The following is a 15,005-nucleotide window of genomic DNA, read 5'->3' on the forward strand; positions in this document are numbered from 1 at the left end:
AATGTGGCAAGTTTAGTGACTTCTGAGGTCAAAATGCAGTGGTCCTGGACCTCTGCTAAGGTGAGAAACAATGGGAGATGTGCAGGGTTTCGTGGGATCATCAAACTAAGCCAAAGAACCAAAAATGACATTGAAATCTCCCCAAGTAAGAACAGCAAAATCTTCCTAACTATACTGTTTGCTGGTCAAAAACCAACAGTTAGAATGGAACAACGGACTGGTTCCAAATTGGGAAAAGAGTACATCAAGGCTATATATTGTCATCCTGCTTATTTAACTTATATACATAGTACATCATGTGAAATCCGGGTTGGATAAAGCACAAGCTGGAATCAAGATTTCTGGGAGAGACATCAAAAACCTCAGATATGCAGATGACACCACCCTTATGGCAGAAAGTGAAGAGGAATGAAACAGTGTCTTGATGAAGGTAAAAGAGGAGAGTGAAAAAGCTGGTTTTAAACTCAACATTGAGAAAACTAAGATCATGGCATCCTGCCCCAGCACTTCACGGCAAATAGGTGGGGAAACAATGGAAACAGTGACAGATTTTATTTTCTTGGGCTCCAAAATCACTACAGATGGCACCTGTAATCATGAAATTAAAAGAGGCTTGCTCCTTGGGAAAAAAGCTATGACAAACCTAGACTATGTATTAAAAAGCAGAGACATTACTTTGTCAACAAAGGTCCATCCAGTCAAAACTATGGTTTTTCCAGTAGTCATGTATGGATGTGAGAGTTGGATCATAAAGAAGGCTGAGTGTGGAAGAGTTGATGCATTTGAACTATGGTGCTAGAGAAGACTCTTGAAAGTCCCTTGGACAGAAAGATCAAACCAGTCAATCCTAAAGGAAATCCACCCTGAATATTCATCAGAAGGACTGATGCTAAAGCTGAAGCTCCAATATTTTGGCCGCCTGATGCAAAGAACTGACTCATTAGAAAAGACTGATGCTGGGAAAGATTGAAGGCAGAAGGAGAAGGGGATGACAGAGGATGAGATGGTTTAATGGCGTCACCAACTCAATGGGCATGAGTTTGAGCAAGCTCCAGGAGATGGTGAAGGACAGAGAAGCCTGGCATGCTGCAGTTCATGGGGTCACAAAGAGTCGGACACGACTGAGCAACTGAACAATACCGTTTACAGGAAGTGATAGAATCCTGACTCAAAGATAGGCTGATTGTCAAGCCAACATTGTGTCCATCCCACCACAAAGTCCTCTTCAAATGCACAAAAATCGAACTACCACAGAAGCAATCCTGCAGCTGGAGCTGGAGCAATAGACTAAGTAATCCTAGAAATAACTCTCAGTTATCTGTGATAGTGGATTCAAGAAACACATGCATCTTTTAAATCTGCTAACACACAAGCAAAAAAAAATCAGCAATTTGGCTGAAAATGTTAATCCACTTCTATATGCCACAAACCATTCATTCAACTAAACTAAATGTATCACTTTCATTGTGAGATCCATATTGAATGAAATATTAAGACGGTTTTTTCCTTAAGTGTCAGATAATAAAACCAAATCATTTGCTTTTCCCTGTGATAATCTCACCTAGGGACAAGATTGGGAACTGGCAATAACATCTCCACTCTGGATCATATCCAAACTCTATAACTGGAGAGAACTGAGGGATGACCCCCTATCCTTTCTGGCTCCAATATAATCCAATCTATGCACATCTGATCTTCTGGGTCTTTGCAAAAGCTACACACTATCCTTTTCTAAAGGACCCCTAGGGACTTCCCTGGCGGTCCAATGGTTAAGACTGCACTTCCACTGCAGGGGGCATGGGTCCAATCCCTGGTTGAGGAACTAAGATCCCACATGCCTCTGCCAAAAGAATTTTGAAAATAAATAGAAGACTACTGCCCCCTTTACCTCTTCTGGCTTAACTAGATGCTTGTATCTTCCAATGCCATGCGTGGGCTTTGACCTGTAGTGCCGACTGGTGGTCAACAGAATGCCACCTGAAAGAGAGAAAATAAGACAAACCTGTTTCAAAATTCCTCAGGGACAGACAGATCATACATGAGGAGATAAATTCTCTACTGCAAGATGGAATATCTGGGGACAGCAAGCCTCTCGGTTTAAAGAACCAGAGTTATTTCTTGATCCTGAGCTGCCATTCAGTATACCCCTTTTCTCTTTCCTTTTGGCCCCCGGACTACACCTAGTTCCCGCTTTGAGAAATTCTCTCCTGTTAGAGCCACTGGTGTAGAGGGACAAAATACATTCTCACAGGACTCTCATTTTCTCTTGTCCCTCAACAGGCAAAAATCCTTTTGAAGTTTTCCAGTGAGGACTGTTCAGAGAGAAAGGTGGCAAAAAATAACCAGCAGAAGGACTACAAAGTTGTTAAAACTATCCAATTTGCTTTTGTTTGTGTTGATATATAATGATCTCCAACAGGCTTCAAATGAATTACAATAAAAACTAAAAACATAAGGTACAGAACAGGACGTAGATAAAAAATAGAATTGCTATATGTTGATACTCTACATTAATACTCTATATATTATATATTAATACATATTCATTGTGGTAGAGCCAGAGATGTGTCACCCAGATCCCCTTCAAAGAAGGACTTGCTGATACATACAAATCCTCCTTTAATCCCCATTATTTTTATCTTCATTTACAAACAAAGAAACTGCAGCTCAAAAAGTAGGAATTGGAGGGACTGCCAAGGTGATCCAGTGGTTAAGACCCTGTGCTTCCACTGCAGTGGGCATAGGTTTGATCCCAGGTTGGGGAACTAAGATCCTGCATGCCATGCTGCAGCCAGAATAAATGAATAATAAAATTAAAAACAATAATCAATTAATATAATAATAAAATAATAATAATATATTTTAAAAAACAAGAATTGGCCAAGGTCATCCGCAAGTAAAAGGCAGAACTGCAATTTAAACCCAGGTCTATCTCACTAAACAGCCTGTGCTCAGATGTGTTATAACATCTGAATTTCTAGAATACAAAATCTAGCTAGACTTGATCATTCCCATATCTGATATCAGTTCCTTATTTTTACCCTTCACTGGAACCAGCTGTGTTATGTCTGTGTATCTCTCTTGCTAACTCCCCACATTCTGGAAAAGTACTGGTCCTAAGTTCTGCTCTCTTTCCTCCTAGTTCCTATGGTCCTACCCTCATCTCCCCAAAGCCACCACTTTGTGGGGTGCTAAATACAAAATCGTGTGGAAAAGTTTAATGACATCTAGTAAAATATTTCTTAAGTTTCCCTTTTCTAAAGTGTGCTTCCAAGTAGTCTGCTCTGTGTCAGACCAATCAAGAGTCATGGCTTCAACTATGGAAAACTGTATGGAGGTTCCTTTAAAAACTAAAAATAGAGCTACCATATGATCCAGCAATCCCACTCCTGTGCACACATCTGGAGAAAAACATGGTTGAAAGGATACATGGACCCCAATATTCATTGCAGCACTATTTACAATAGCTAGGACATGGAAGGAAACTAAACTGTCCATCAACAGAGGAATGGATGAAGAACATGTGGTACATATATACAGTGGATTACTGAGCCATAAAAAGAATGGAATAATGCCATTTGCAGCAATAGTGGACCAAAGAGATTGTCATACTGAGTGAAAGAAAGAAAGAGAAAAACAAATATATATCACTTATATGTGGAATCTAAAAAAAAAGTACAAATAAACTTATCTACAAAACAGAAATAGACTTACAGATGTAGAAAAACTTATGGTTACTAGGAGGCAAGAGTGAGGAGAGAGAAATTGTCAGACTGGGATTGACATACACACACTACTATATATAATATAGATAACTAAAAAGGACCTACTATATAGCACAGGGAACTCAGTATGGGAAAAGAATCTAAAAAGGAGTGGATATATGTGCATATATAACTGATTCAATTTGCTGTACATCTGAAACTAACACAACATTGTAAATCAACTATACTCCAATAAAAATTAAAAAAAAAAAAAAAGAGTCATGGCTTCAGAAACTTTCCTTGAATTCAGAATCCACAATATTTCATCAAGACAACCCTTGGATATCATGGATCCCTTCCATGATATGCATCAGTCTGCATTTACAATTACATGCCAACAACTGTATAGATACTGGGACAGTTACAAAGATGACTATAATATGCTACTTTCCCTCGAGACACTCAGTACATACTGGCGAAGGATAATGGGAAAGCAGATAACTACCTTATGGTGTACAAAATACTTTAATGGAGATAAAAGCAAGGAACCTAGATGAAAGAACAACTAACTCTGTCTGGGGCATGAGGTGGGGGCGAGGGGATGAAGGAGGGTACAGGGGAAGGGTTCAGAGAAGTAACAGCTGCATTCTTGAAAGAGGAGTAAGAGTTTACCATGCAAGGAAGATGGAAGTATGTTTGGCAGAGATTTCCAAATAACTGAGGTATCTTTTGGTCATGGTCCCAACTGACCCTCTGAGCCTTTGGGTTCCAGACTCTGCAACCGAGGGTACCACCCAAAGAGCTAATATGCAAAATGCCTTGATGGGTACACAATCATGCTCAAACCACAGCTTTGAAAATGAATCTATCCACCAAGATTTTATTATGACTTTAATACATGACCTTCTAAAAAGTACTGAACTCCCCAAAGCATGTTTATTCATTCAACAAATATTTATTACTACCCAACAGAGTAGCCAGCAACAATTATACCCTCTCAACCATGTGACTTGCACATACCAAGAGTTATGCAGTGTACAAACTACCCAATATCCATGGAAGGCCTGGTTGGTACTGTCCTAGATGCTGGAGCTCCAACAATGGACAAACACAAAGCCCCTGCAATACAGAACCTATGATCTTTTGGCAAGACTAATACCAACGCTGGGTGAAAAGGGCTCTCTGTGATAAGAGCCATATACATGGGGTAGGCATTAAGACTGGACTTGTGGTGTCAGGAAACGATTCTTAGAGCAGGAGACTTTTAAGTAAAACCTGACAGGTGGCTTGGAGTTAGTGAGGCAAGAACACAGTATGGGGAGAGGAAGAGCCAGAGGAAGAGCCAGAGAGAGAATTTCAAGGCAGAGTATGAGGAGAAAGGCGGCAAGAGATGAGCTTACAGAAACAGGCAAAACTTAGGAACAGCTTAATTATTCAGTACTTATGATGTACCAGACACTGTGCAAAGAGGTGGAGATATAATAGGGGACATGACCAACAAAACCCTGCTTATGGAGCTTATAGTCTAGTAGGAGGAGGGAATAGTCAGAAAAAAAATATGAAATTACAAATTGTGAAGAATGATAAAAAGAGTTATGGCAATTCAATCGGTGGATCTATTTTAGACTGAAATATCAGGAAAGGCCTCTCTAAAATAGAATGACCTGTGAACTGAAACTAGATGCCAGAGGAAAATAATAATAGTGGCTATCCCCAGGGAGAAGTGGCTAGAAGGCAGGAGAGAGAGATTTACTGTTGACTTTATACTCTTGATTCTTTAAAAAATTTTTTTCGTGTGCATGCATTATCTACTCAAAAAAATAAAATAATAAATTGAGACCCAAAAGATAGATATGGTGTTTATTAGGTAAAAGATAGAGTGAATGTTCCAGACAGAGGGAATAGCATGTGCAAAGCCCTCAGTAGGTGACACTGATTGGCATATTCAAGGACTTAAAAAGGCTGTCCATGTGGCTGAAGCAAAGCAAGAGGGACTGCATGCACCAGAGATTAGGGCCTTGTCAAGGGTTTGGATTTCATGCTGAACATCAGAGAAAATATATGCCTAATGTGTTTTTTTTTTTTTTTTTTTTTTTTGCCTAATGTGTTTTTAAAAGATCACTTTGGTTGTTGTTGGGGGAAGGCGAGTGTGAACGGAAGTTCAAGCAAAGATTCAAGTAGTAGCCTTGGCTGAGTTGTTAGTCTTCCTGTATCCACATCCCCATCTTTATTCCATCCTCTGAAGCTGACAAATGAATCCTTCTAAAACACAAACCGAATCATCTTATTTTCTTTCACTAATTCAACCATTTATCCATTGCACACACACAATTTTTTTAAAAGTCTTTGCTGTATTTCAAAATGTTTGATGATTTTCCACTGTCTGAAGTTCGTACTCCTTAGGCAAGCTTTTAAGAACCTTAATTTGTAATTTAGTTCCAACCACTTCATGTCCTCACTCTCCATCCTCCAGGCCTTTAAAACTTTGCTTCTCAGCCACAGAGCTACACTTGGCATTCTGTATAAAACATGAAGTTCTCCTGCCTCTGGGCTGTGCCAGGCTGTCCCCCGTGCCGGGACTGCACCTCTCTGGTGATATCCTCCGACATCTCCAAGGCCAGCTTAAATGTCATCGTCTCTGTGCTTCCCTAAGCATACAAACGTCATCAAGAGTTTACTTTATGGTTACAGCTCTCCCATGCCTCCATTGTATATTAAAATATTTGGTGTAAATTAAAAACAACTACAACCCAGGTGATCACCCACCACTGGTTTTAAATAACAGAACCAAAAGTGATCTTTGAGGTGATGACACATCTTAGGTGAAAATACCACAAATGCTTGCCTCAGCTTCTCATCTACTGGAACTCCTTGGCAAGGAGGCAGTTTCAAATTTAGTCTGGGGCAATTCCTATAATTAGAGCAGCTGGTTAATTAAGAAGTTAGTTCAAACTACTGTTAAATTAACCATCTTCTCTCTTAAATGAACGGTTTTGGTCAAATTACCAATGGTTAAACTGCTTAATTAGCCAGTTGTTTTAATTATAAAATGTACAACTTTGAAAGCCTCTGATTTCCATTAAGTTCAACTGAGTTTTTTCCCCCTGCTTGTGTCATTAAGCTGGTTTCCTGCTGTCCTATTAACACTGCAGCCTCCTGAGAGAAAATGCAACTCTTTTCATTGAAGAAGACACAAAACCCCAGGACTTCAAAAGGAGGCTTTGAAAATCTTTGAATTGGTACAATTACAGAAGGTAATCATGTACCGAGTTTTCCCACAACATGTCCCTTCCCTTTGCATATGCCAGCGCCAACTGTCCTTCAATGTCCTTGTTTACTAAACTGGGAACTAAACTCATCAATCCAGGATGAGGATAAACAACTTCATTTTCATTATTTCTCCTTCAAGATTGGAACAAGCATTTAGAGCAGGGCTATGCTGAAGAGAAAGAGGGAAAAACTGGGGTAACCCCAGCCAAGAATCTAATTACAGGATATTTTTTCCATTCAATAGACCACAAGTCCCTGAAGGGCAGATACAACCCCTAGCATCTGGCAAATAGTGTGTGTTCAGTAAGTGTTGGGGTGCTTTTGTTTGCTTGTTTTGAAATTCTAGAGATATTTTAACAAGGCAATCTGCAATGATTTGGCTCTGGCAGCTACCCACTTTTTAAAAAATCTCTTTCAAACTTCTTTCAGCTTTTTAATTACACTGAACTACTTGGACTTGCATGTACCATGCTTTGCTGACTCCACCTTTCTGCTCATGCTATAATAAGAGGAGTCTGAGTTCCCTTCATTTAACCTCTTTATATTTTACCTCTCTGTGTACATGTAAATCAGTTAAAAAAAAAAAAAAAAGATGGTCACTACAATCAGGCTTTTCCCTTAGAGAGAGCAGCTGGGATGGTAGCCAGGACCCACAAAGTATGATGGGTAAAGGTAGGAAAAGGACACTGCTTCCTCCTCATTTTTTCTGAACACTATTATAATTCAATTTTAAAATGTCTGACTTTATAAAAATGTCAAGGACCCATGAAAAATGACAACAAAGCTATGTCCTTTCAAAGAGAATTACCTTGGCAAGCAAGGTAAGTTACCCTGGACCTGGGAGTCTTCAAGGCACTGAGATTCCGCAATTGAAATGGGCAAAGGAAAGGATCAATGGCCTTGAAAATAATGTTTGTAAATATTTGAAAATATGTTCAACCAACTAGTAATCAAAGACATGCAAATTACAAATAAAAGGGATGGCATTTTTAAACTTATTAATATCAGTAAATGTAAAAAACAACGCTCAATATTGATGAGTATATAAACAGGGATACAAAAAAACCCTACAAAATGGTGCAATCTTTCTGAAGAGCAATTTGGTAATACACATCAATAGCTGTAAAAACATGCATTTTCAAGGACTTCCCTGGCAGTTTAGTGGTTAAGACTCCAAGCTTCCAATTCAAGGGGCTCAGATTGGATCCTTGGTTGTGGGGGAATTAAGATTCCAAGCGCAACCAAAAAAAAAAAAAAGCACCAAACCTAAAAATGTGCATTTTCTTTGGCCCAATGATTAGACTTTTAGAAATATATATCCTATGTAAATAATCACACAATGAGCACAAATACTAATGTGCAAGCATGTTTATCATACCTGTTTACATTTCAAAATTTTGGAGACAACTTAAAATTTCTCCAAATAGCAAGCTAAGTAAACTGCTATTGTCCATCTTTCTTTACAAAAGGATCTTTTTTTCTATTGAACTTTTTTCAATAACATTTAACATGCCCCCATTTGATCTAGCTTTAAAATCAAGAATAAAACAAAACGTTACCTCAGAATTAGGTAGCTATCAGATACTAAAATATATCACAAAACCTACTGAAACAACACAAAGTTAAAGTACAGTAGGTTCTACATCTATATGGAAACTTAGTATATGATAAGGTAACATCCTCAAATGCATGGGGAAAATGTTGGATGTTTCAATAAAGGTTAAAATAACTGGCTGCCCATACGCAGGGGGAAAAACTGCATCCACACCCACTTCTAATTCCAGATGGACCACATGTTAAAAAAAAAGAAAAACAGGAGATAAATGAAGGATTTTTAAAAATAATCTTGAGGAGGGAGTAGAGATCTTTCTAAGCATGAAGCAAAATCTAGAAATCAAATATTAGTGAACTGAGCTACATAAAAATTTTAAACTTCAATTCAGCAAAAAGCAAAAAAACAAAAGTCATGGGATAAATGACTAGAAATAACACAAAGCATTTATGATAGGAAAATGATTATTTTCTTACTATAAGAAAACTATATAAAAGTTCTTACAGATCAAAAATGAAAAAGCATACAATTAAAAAGAAAAATGGGCAAAAATTATAAACAGGCAGTTCACAAGAAAAGAAATATAAATGGCAAAAAAAAAAAAAAAAGACAAACTTTCTCAAGAAATGCAAATTAAAATCAGACATAATTTTCACCAGCAAAAAAGTAAGATGTTTTAGAAAACCCAGTTTTGGTGCTCGCTTCGGCAGCACATATACTAAAATTGGAACAATACAGAGAAGATTAGAAAACCCAGTTTTGGGCCAGAAAATAGAAATGTAAATTAACACAACTTCTCTGAAGGGCAATCTGACAATACTTACCAAAATTTTCAACTCACAACTCACTGACTCAGCAATTTCAATTCCAGAAATTTATCTTACAAATGTACAGGAACAACTTTACCAAGATGTATAAAAATGGTTGCTGCAGCATTTTTGAAATAACAAAAACTGAAAACAACCTAAATAGCCAGCATTAAGATATAGTAATATACATACATAACATATATGTTCATATACCATAAAACTTTCCTGAAAAATATACAAGAAACTGCCATCAATGCATACCACTGAGGTGTAAGACCTGGAAACAGGAGTAATACCTGGAAAGAAAACCTTTCATCATATATCCTTTTGTACAATTTCTATTTATTTTTAACATCTGCATGCTTTTATAATTTTCAACAGTTGATAATTTTAACATACTTTTAAAACCTTCCTCAGAATACACAGCAGTTCAAAATGAACTTTATTATCTGGTTATGGGATAAGGGATGAGTCCAAGACTAGGGGACAGACAGGTCTTGAACATAATCCTTATTTTTTAATATACAAGAAAAATTAAAACAATGAAAGTCTAACAAAATGTGCAGTGCTTAGTTGCTTAGTCATATCTGACTCTTTGCAACCCCATGGACTGTAGCCTGCCAGGCTCCTCTGTCCATGGGGATTCTCCAGGCAAGAACACTGGAGTGGGTTGCCATGCCCTATTCCAGGGGATCTTCCCAACCTAGGGATCGAACCCAGGTCTCCAGCATTGAAGCTAGATTCTTTACCATCTGAGCCACCAGGAAAGCCCACAAACAAAATGTGAATAACTGCCAAATCTGGGCTCACTGACATATTACCTTTTTACTTTTCTATAATTTTTTATATCTTTCAGAATTAAGTGTCATTAAGAGAAACATAACCATTAAAAAAAATCCTTCCAGACCTCCCTGGTGGGCAGTGTATAAGAATTCACCCGTGGATGCAGGAGACATGGGTTCTGTCCCTGGTCCGGGAAGATTCCACATACTGTGGAGCAATTAAGCCCCTGAAATACAACTACTGAGCCCCACTATAGGGCCCTCAAGCCACAACTACTAATCCCGCAGGCTGCAACTACTGAGGCCCAAGCACCTAGAGCCTGTGCTCCACAACAGAAGTCACTGCAATGAGAAGCCCATGCACCACAACAAAGAGTAGCCCCCACTCGCTAAAACATGAGAAAGCCCACACAAAGCAACAAAGACCCAGTGCAGCCAAAAATAAATAACAAATATATATAAAATTATTATCTTTTTAATCTTTCCTTAACCCCACATCCCTCTCCAGCTCCTGCCAGTTCTCTCTCCTTCCATTCAAAAACAAACTTCTTAAATATATTGTCTGTAACAGCTTTCTGTAACTCCTGAATTCCCATTCACTTGTCAACGCAGTTGATTTTCACAACTGACCTCACCTCACCTACACAGATACTACTTTCCCTAAGGTCACTTCTATGTTGTTAAAACCAAGGGATATCTTTTGGAAGCCCCTCTCAGCAGCACACAGCTGAAACTGGTTAACCACCCTCTCCTTCTTAAAGCACTATCATTTTGGTTGCCATAAACTATACCATCCTGGTTTTCTCCTACCATGTTGGCCTCCCTTTTCAAGCTCATTAGCCATCTCTTTCACCCTCTACCCAATTGTTTAATGTTGGAGTTCCCCAGGGCCTGATCCTTGGGCCTCTTCTCTACTTGTGTTCCCTGGATAGTTTAATTCATTCTCAAGAAAAATCAAGAGTATGATGACTTTCAAATTCAGTTTCAACCCAGATCTATATTTTGAGCTCAAGATCAGTGTCTCCAGTGGACTACTTAGTATATTTTCCTCATAAGCACTCCAACTTAACATATTCAAACATCAGACTCAGATTCTTACCCTACAAATTGTTCCATTTAAGGCAGTATATTCAAAACAAGTATGTAGAATATTTATTTATTATAGTGGAAACATATTCACCATAGATTAAGTGGAGGAAAAAAGCAGATTATGAAGGGTTATATATAATTTGTTCCCATTACTGCAAGACAAAAAAATACATATATACACACAGAGACAGAAAGAGAAAGAGAAAAAGCTAGAAAAAGATCTGGTAGGATATACATCAAAATGTTAAGCAATAATTTCTGGAGGATAGGATAGGATTACAAGTGATTTTTATTTTCTTCATCTCCTTCAGTTTCTTGGTATGTGTGTGTGTGTGTATGTGTGTGGTATTTATTTTCCATATTCTCTAAAATGCATGCTTTTCGCTTTTATGATCAGATTTTCTTAGCTCTTTTTTCCTTTCCTGATAGGATATGATATAAAATTCAGAGCATCAATTATTAAGTTTTCTTGCTAAAACTATTTAAATCTAGTAAAATTTTAGATCTAACTTCCAGTTTGCAGGAAGGGGACAGAAGAACATGTCATAAAATACCACAAGGAAATAATCAGACAAATTAAAAAGCAAGGACATTCTATAAGTCAAACAGTCTAGCCTAATCAAAAAGCATCTGTTGCAGAAATGAAATAGTGAAAGAACTGTTCTATATTAAAGGTGACATTATAGCAAAATGCAAAGCATGACCCTTCTTTGGGCTCTTGGTTATAAACAATCTCATAAAAGACTTTTGGGGGACACCCAAGGAAGTAGATAGAGTATTAGATGACACTGAGGCATTATTATTAATTTTCTTCAAGGAGATAATGCTATTGTGGTTCTTTAATAGAATGGAAAGAATATCCTTGTTTCTAGAAATGCATGCTTAAGTATTTATGGGTGAAGCATCATAACATCTGATCAAGAAAGCTGAACCTGACAAAATGTTAACCATAGTTGAATTTCAGTGATGGGTCTAGAAGTGTTCATTGTATTATTCTTGGGGAAAAAATTATTTCTTACAACACTGTAAGTTTTCAAATGGCAAGGACCAAATCATCTTAATTTTGTACCCCCAGCATCTAAAATGCAGCCTAGTCCAATAAATATTTGTTGAGAGAATGAATAAATAAAAAGAAGCACATATTTTGAAAGGTTGGGCTTTAGGCCTGGTGGAAGTGGTGATTCTCTACACATTGCTGCCATTGTCTGAAATAATTAACAGATGTAAAACTTATATTGTGCACGGCACATAATAAGCACTCAGTAAATGTTAGTTCCATTCCTTACTCCCATTCTTTTATTTCTGATACTTTGTTTTGGCCATACCATGTGACTTGTAGGATCTAATACAGTTCCCCAGCTAGGTATCCAAATCATGTTCCCTACAGTGGAAGTGAAGATTACTAGCCACTGGACCACTGGGGAATATCCTGTTTCTGATACTCTTTAGTCATATAACAGATGTCATTATCTAATGGCTGCTTTGTAATCTGTCACATAATAAAGTAAAAATGGCAAGTAATAGGATTGAAACATTGAAATTCATTGAGTTAACCAGATTGAGTGGATTTATTTTGGATAAAATCCTATAGAAAAAGCCTTAGCCTGGTAGATAATGGACATGAAAGACAGGTCTGGAAAAGTAGCAAAAATAATAATAAAAATAGTTTTTTTTAAAACATTTTTGAGCACTTTATATGTTTTACCTCACTGAATCTTCAAATAATTCACTGTAGTTTGTACTATAAATTCCCCTCATTTTTTAAAGTGAGAAAACCAAGTCATAGAGAGGTAGTTAAAGGTCACAGAACAGTATGTGGTAGAGCTGGAAATCTAAACCTACTACAGAACTCTTGCTCTTAACCCACAATTTATGTTCTTGCCCATTGTCCAATTCCATGTGAGGGGTAAGACTTGGTCCCGGCCAACCTTCCGTAAGATATATTTGGCAACTTTTCAGACAAAATTATACTAGTGCTAGAGGGTCACTTAAATCAATTAGACCACATCAGGAAATAACTGCTTACCTGCAGAACAGATGGGATTCTCTCCTGAAGTTCTGAACCTAAAAAGAGGGAGAAAGCATGTTTAGTACAGTTAGATGTGTACATTTTATTTGCACAGCTACCAAAACTTGTATGCTCCTCATTATAGATATGGACATATAGATATGTCCATACTACACTTTTTCTTATGCTATCCTTCTCTTCTTTCCATAAATATTATTAAGTACTTACTATAGGTCAGACAATGTTTTAGGTCCTGAAGATGCAAAAGTAAGAAAGACATCTCTATCTAAGGTCTAGCTGGTAGAGAGATGAGTAAACAGATGTGAGCCACAATATAGTCCTGGTACAGAGCAAAAACACATACAAGATTTAGTGGAATATACAGGAAAGTGTGATGATTTCCACCAGGGGATGAAACTATTTGAACTGAGTTTTTAAAAACAAAGAACTATTCTGAATTGTTTAGCCTTACAGAAAAAGCATTCTAGGCAGAGATATGAAAGTAGTATATCTGGGGAATAGCAAGCAGGTGGGTGTGAGTGGCACTTCAGCAGCAGGGAAGGGGGCAGGGCAAAAGAGGTAACCAGGGACCAGGTTATACTAGGTTATGAAGACCTCATAACCGGGGGTAAGGAGCTTGGTCTTTGCTCTGTGTGGGCAGTGGGAAGCTCCGGGCAGAGTTTAATCACAAAAGTGATGTGACCAGGTTTAAGTTTTGGAAAGTTAACCCTGGTGAGTAATGAATGGGAAGAAGTGAAACTGAGAGAAGAGAAACTACCAGTCAAGTGGTTCTTACAATAGCCGTGCGTTATTAGGACACATTTCACAAGTAAGGCTGATGGGGTTTGTCCAGGAATTAGACGTAGAGTAAGAGAAACAACAGTAGCAAGAATGACTCCAAAGATTCTGTCCTGTGCAACTAGATAATTGGAGTTGTCATTTACCGAGAAATGGAGAAGGAGTAAGATGGCAGGGGAGTTAATGCTTGAGATGCTTAAGAAACATGTAAGGGGAGATGATGAAAGAAGAATGTTGTGTGAACATCCTAGAGGGATGCAAATATTAGCTATATTTAATTACTATTACCTTACCCCAAGAGGGAAATATCCTTACCTCAAGAGGGAAAAGGCTTGCTTAACAATGGTGTCATTCTTCAGACACAGCACCTATAGCAAAACAACCACATTAGACCAACCATAGGCATTCACAGACCTCCAAGTACCTCTTCAGAGAGGCTAGAAACCCACAGTACACAAACCAAAACAAAACCCAAGTCTCTTGTCTAGCAAAGAAGCTTCCCTACAGTTAATACCAAACATGCAGGCAAACCAAGGCCATGTTCTTTCCTATTTCACCCACTACAGAAAATGCTGGAAAAACAGAAGCCCCCCTTTTGGGGGCTGCTTTTTTTTTTAATTCACCCTATTTCCCCTTTCTAATTTGATTTATATTTTCTAATATCAACAACATTATGCATGTGTCAAGCACAGGCACCACGCAAGGGACTTTCTGAATTCTAATGCTCAAAACACTGCAAGGCAATCCTACAGGTGAAGCAACTAAGGCCCACAGAAGTTATGTTCCAAGAAATTACAGCTAACAAGTGGCTAAAATGACTGCTTTACTCCAAAGACTATGTCTCTATTATGGCATACTGTCTCTTTTAATAGTAACAACAATAACAACAACTATACTAACATGAACAAAATAATGATAATGAAAGGAGGTAGTTGTAGTGGCAGCTTCCCTTCCCAATCTTACCCCTAATAACCCAGTTATTTTTATCTCACT

The 15,005-nt window shown here is 37.9% G+C and overlaps 1 protein-coding gene across 1 annotated transcript in view; it reads right to left on the minus strand.

Moving 5' to 3' along the window:
* MRPL48 (mitochondrial ribosomal protein L48) overlaps window positions 1-15,005 on the minus strand; it is a 65,030-nt gene that overhangs the window by 24,946 nt on the left and 25,079 nt on the right. The window contains exons 3-5 of the mRNA XM_065945985.1: window positions 14,328-14,380; window positions 13,233-13,270; window positions 1,889-1,977 (exon numbers count right to left, since the gene is read on the minus strand). Of these exons, the coding sequence (XP_065802057.1) occupies window positions 1,889-1,977; window positions 13,233-13,270; window positions 14,328-14,380 (180 nt within the window). The remainder of the gene's footprint in view (window positions 1-1,888; window positions 1,978-13,232; window positions 13,271-14,327; window positions 14,381-15,005) is intronic.

The sequence above is a fragment of the Muntiacus reevesi genome, chromosome 9 (genome assembly GCF_963930625.1).
Source record: "Muntiacus reevesi chromosome 9, mMunRee1.1, whole genome shotgun sequence".
NCBI classification, from domain to species: Eukaryota; Metazoa; Chordata; class Mammalia; order Artiodactyla; family Cervidae; genus Muntiacus; species Muntiacus reevesi.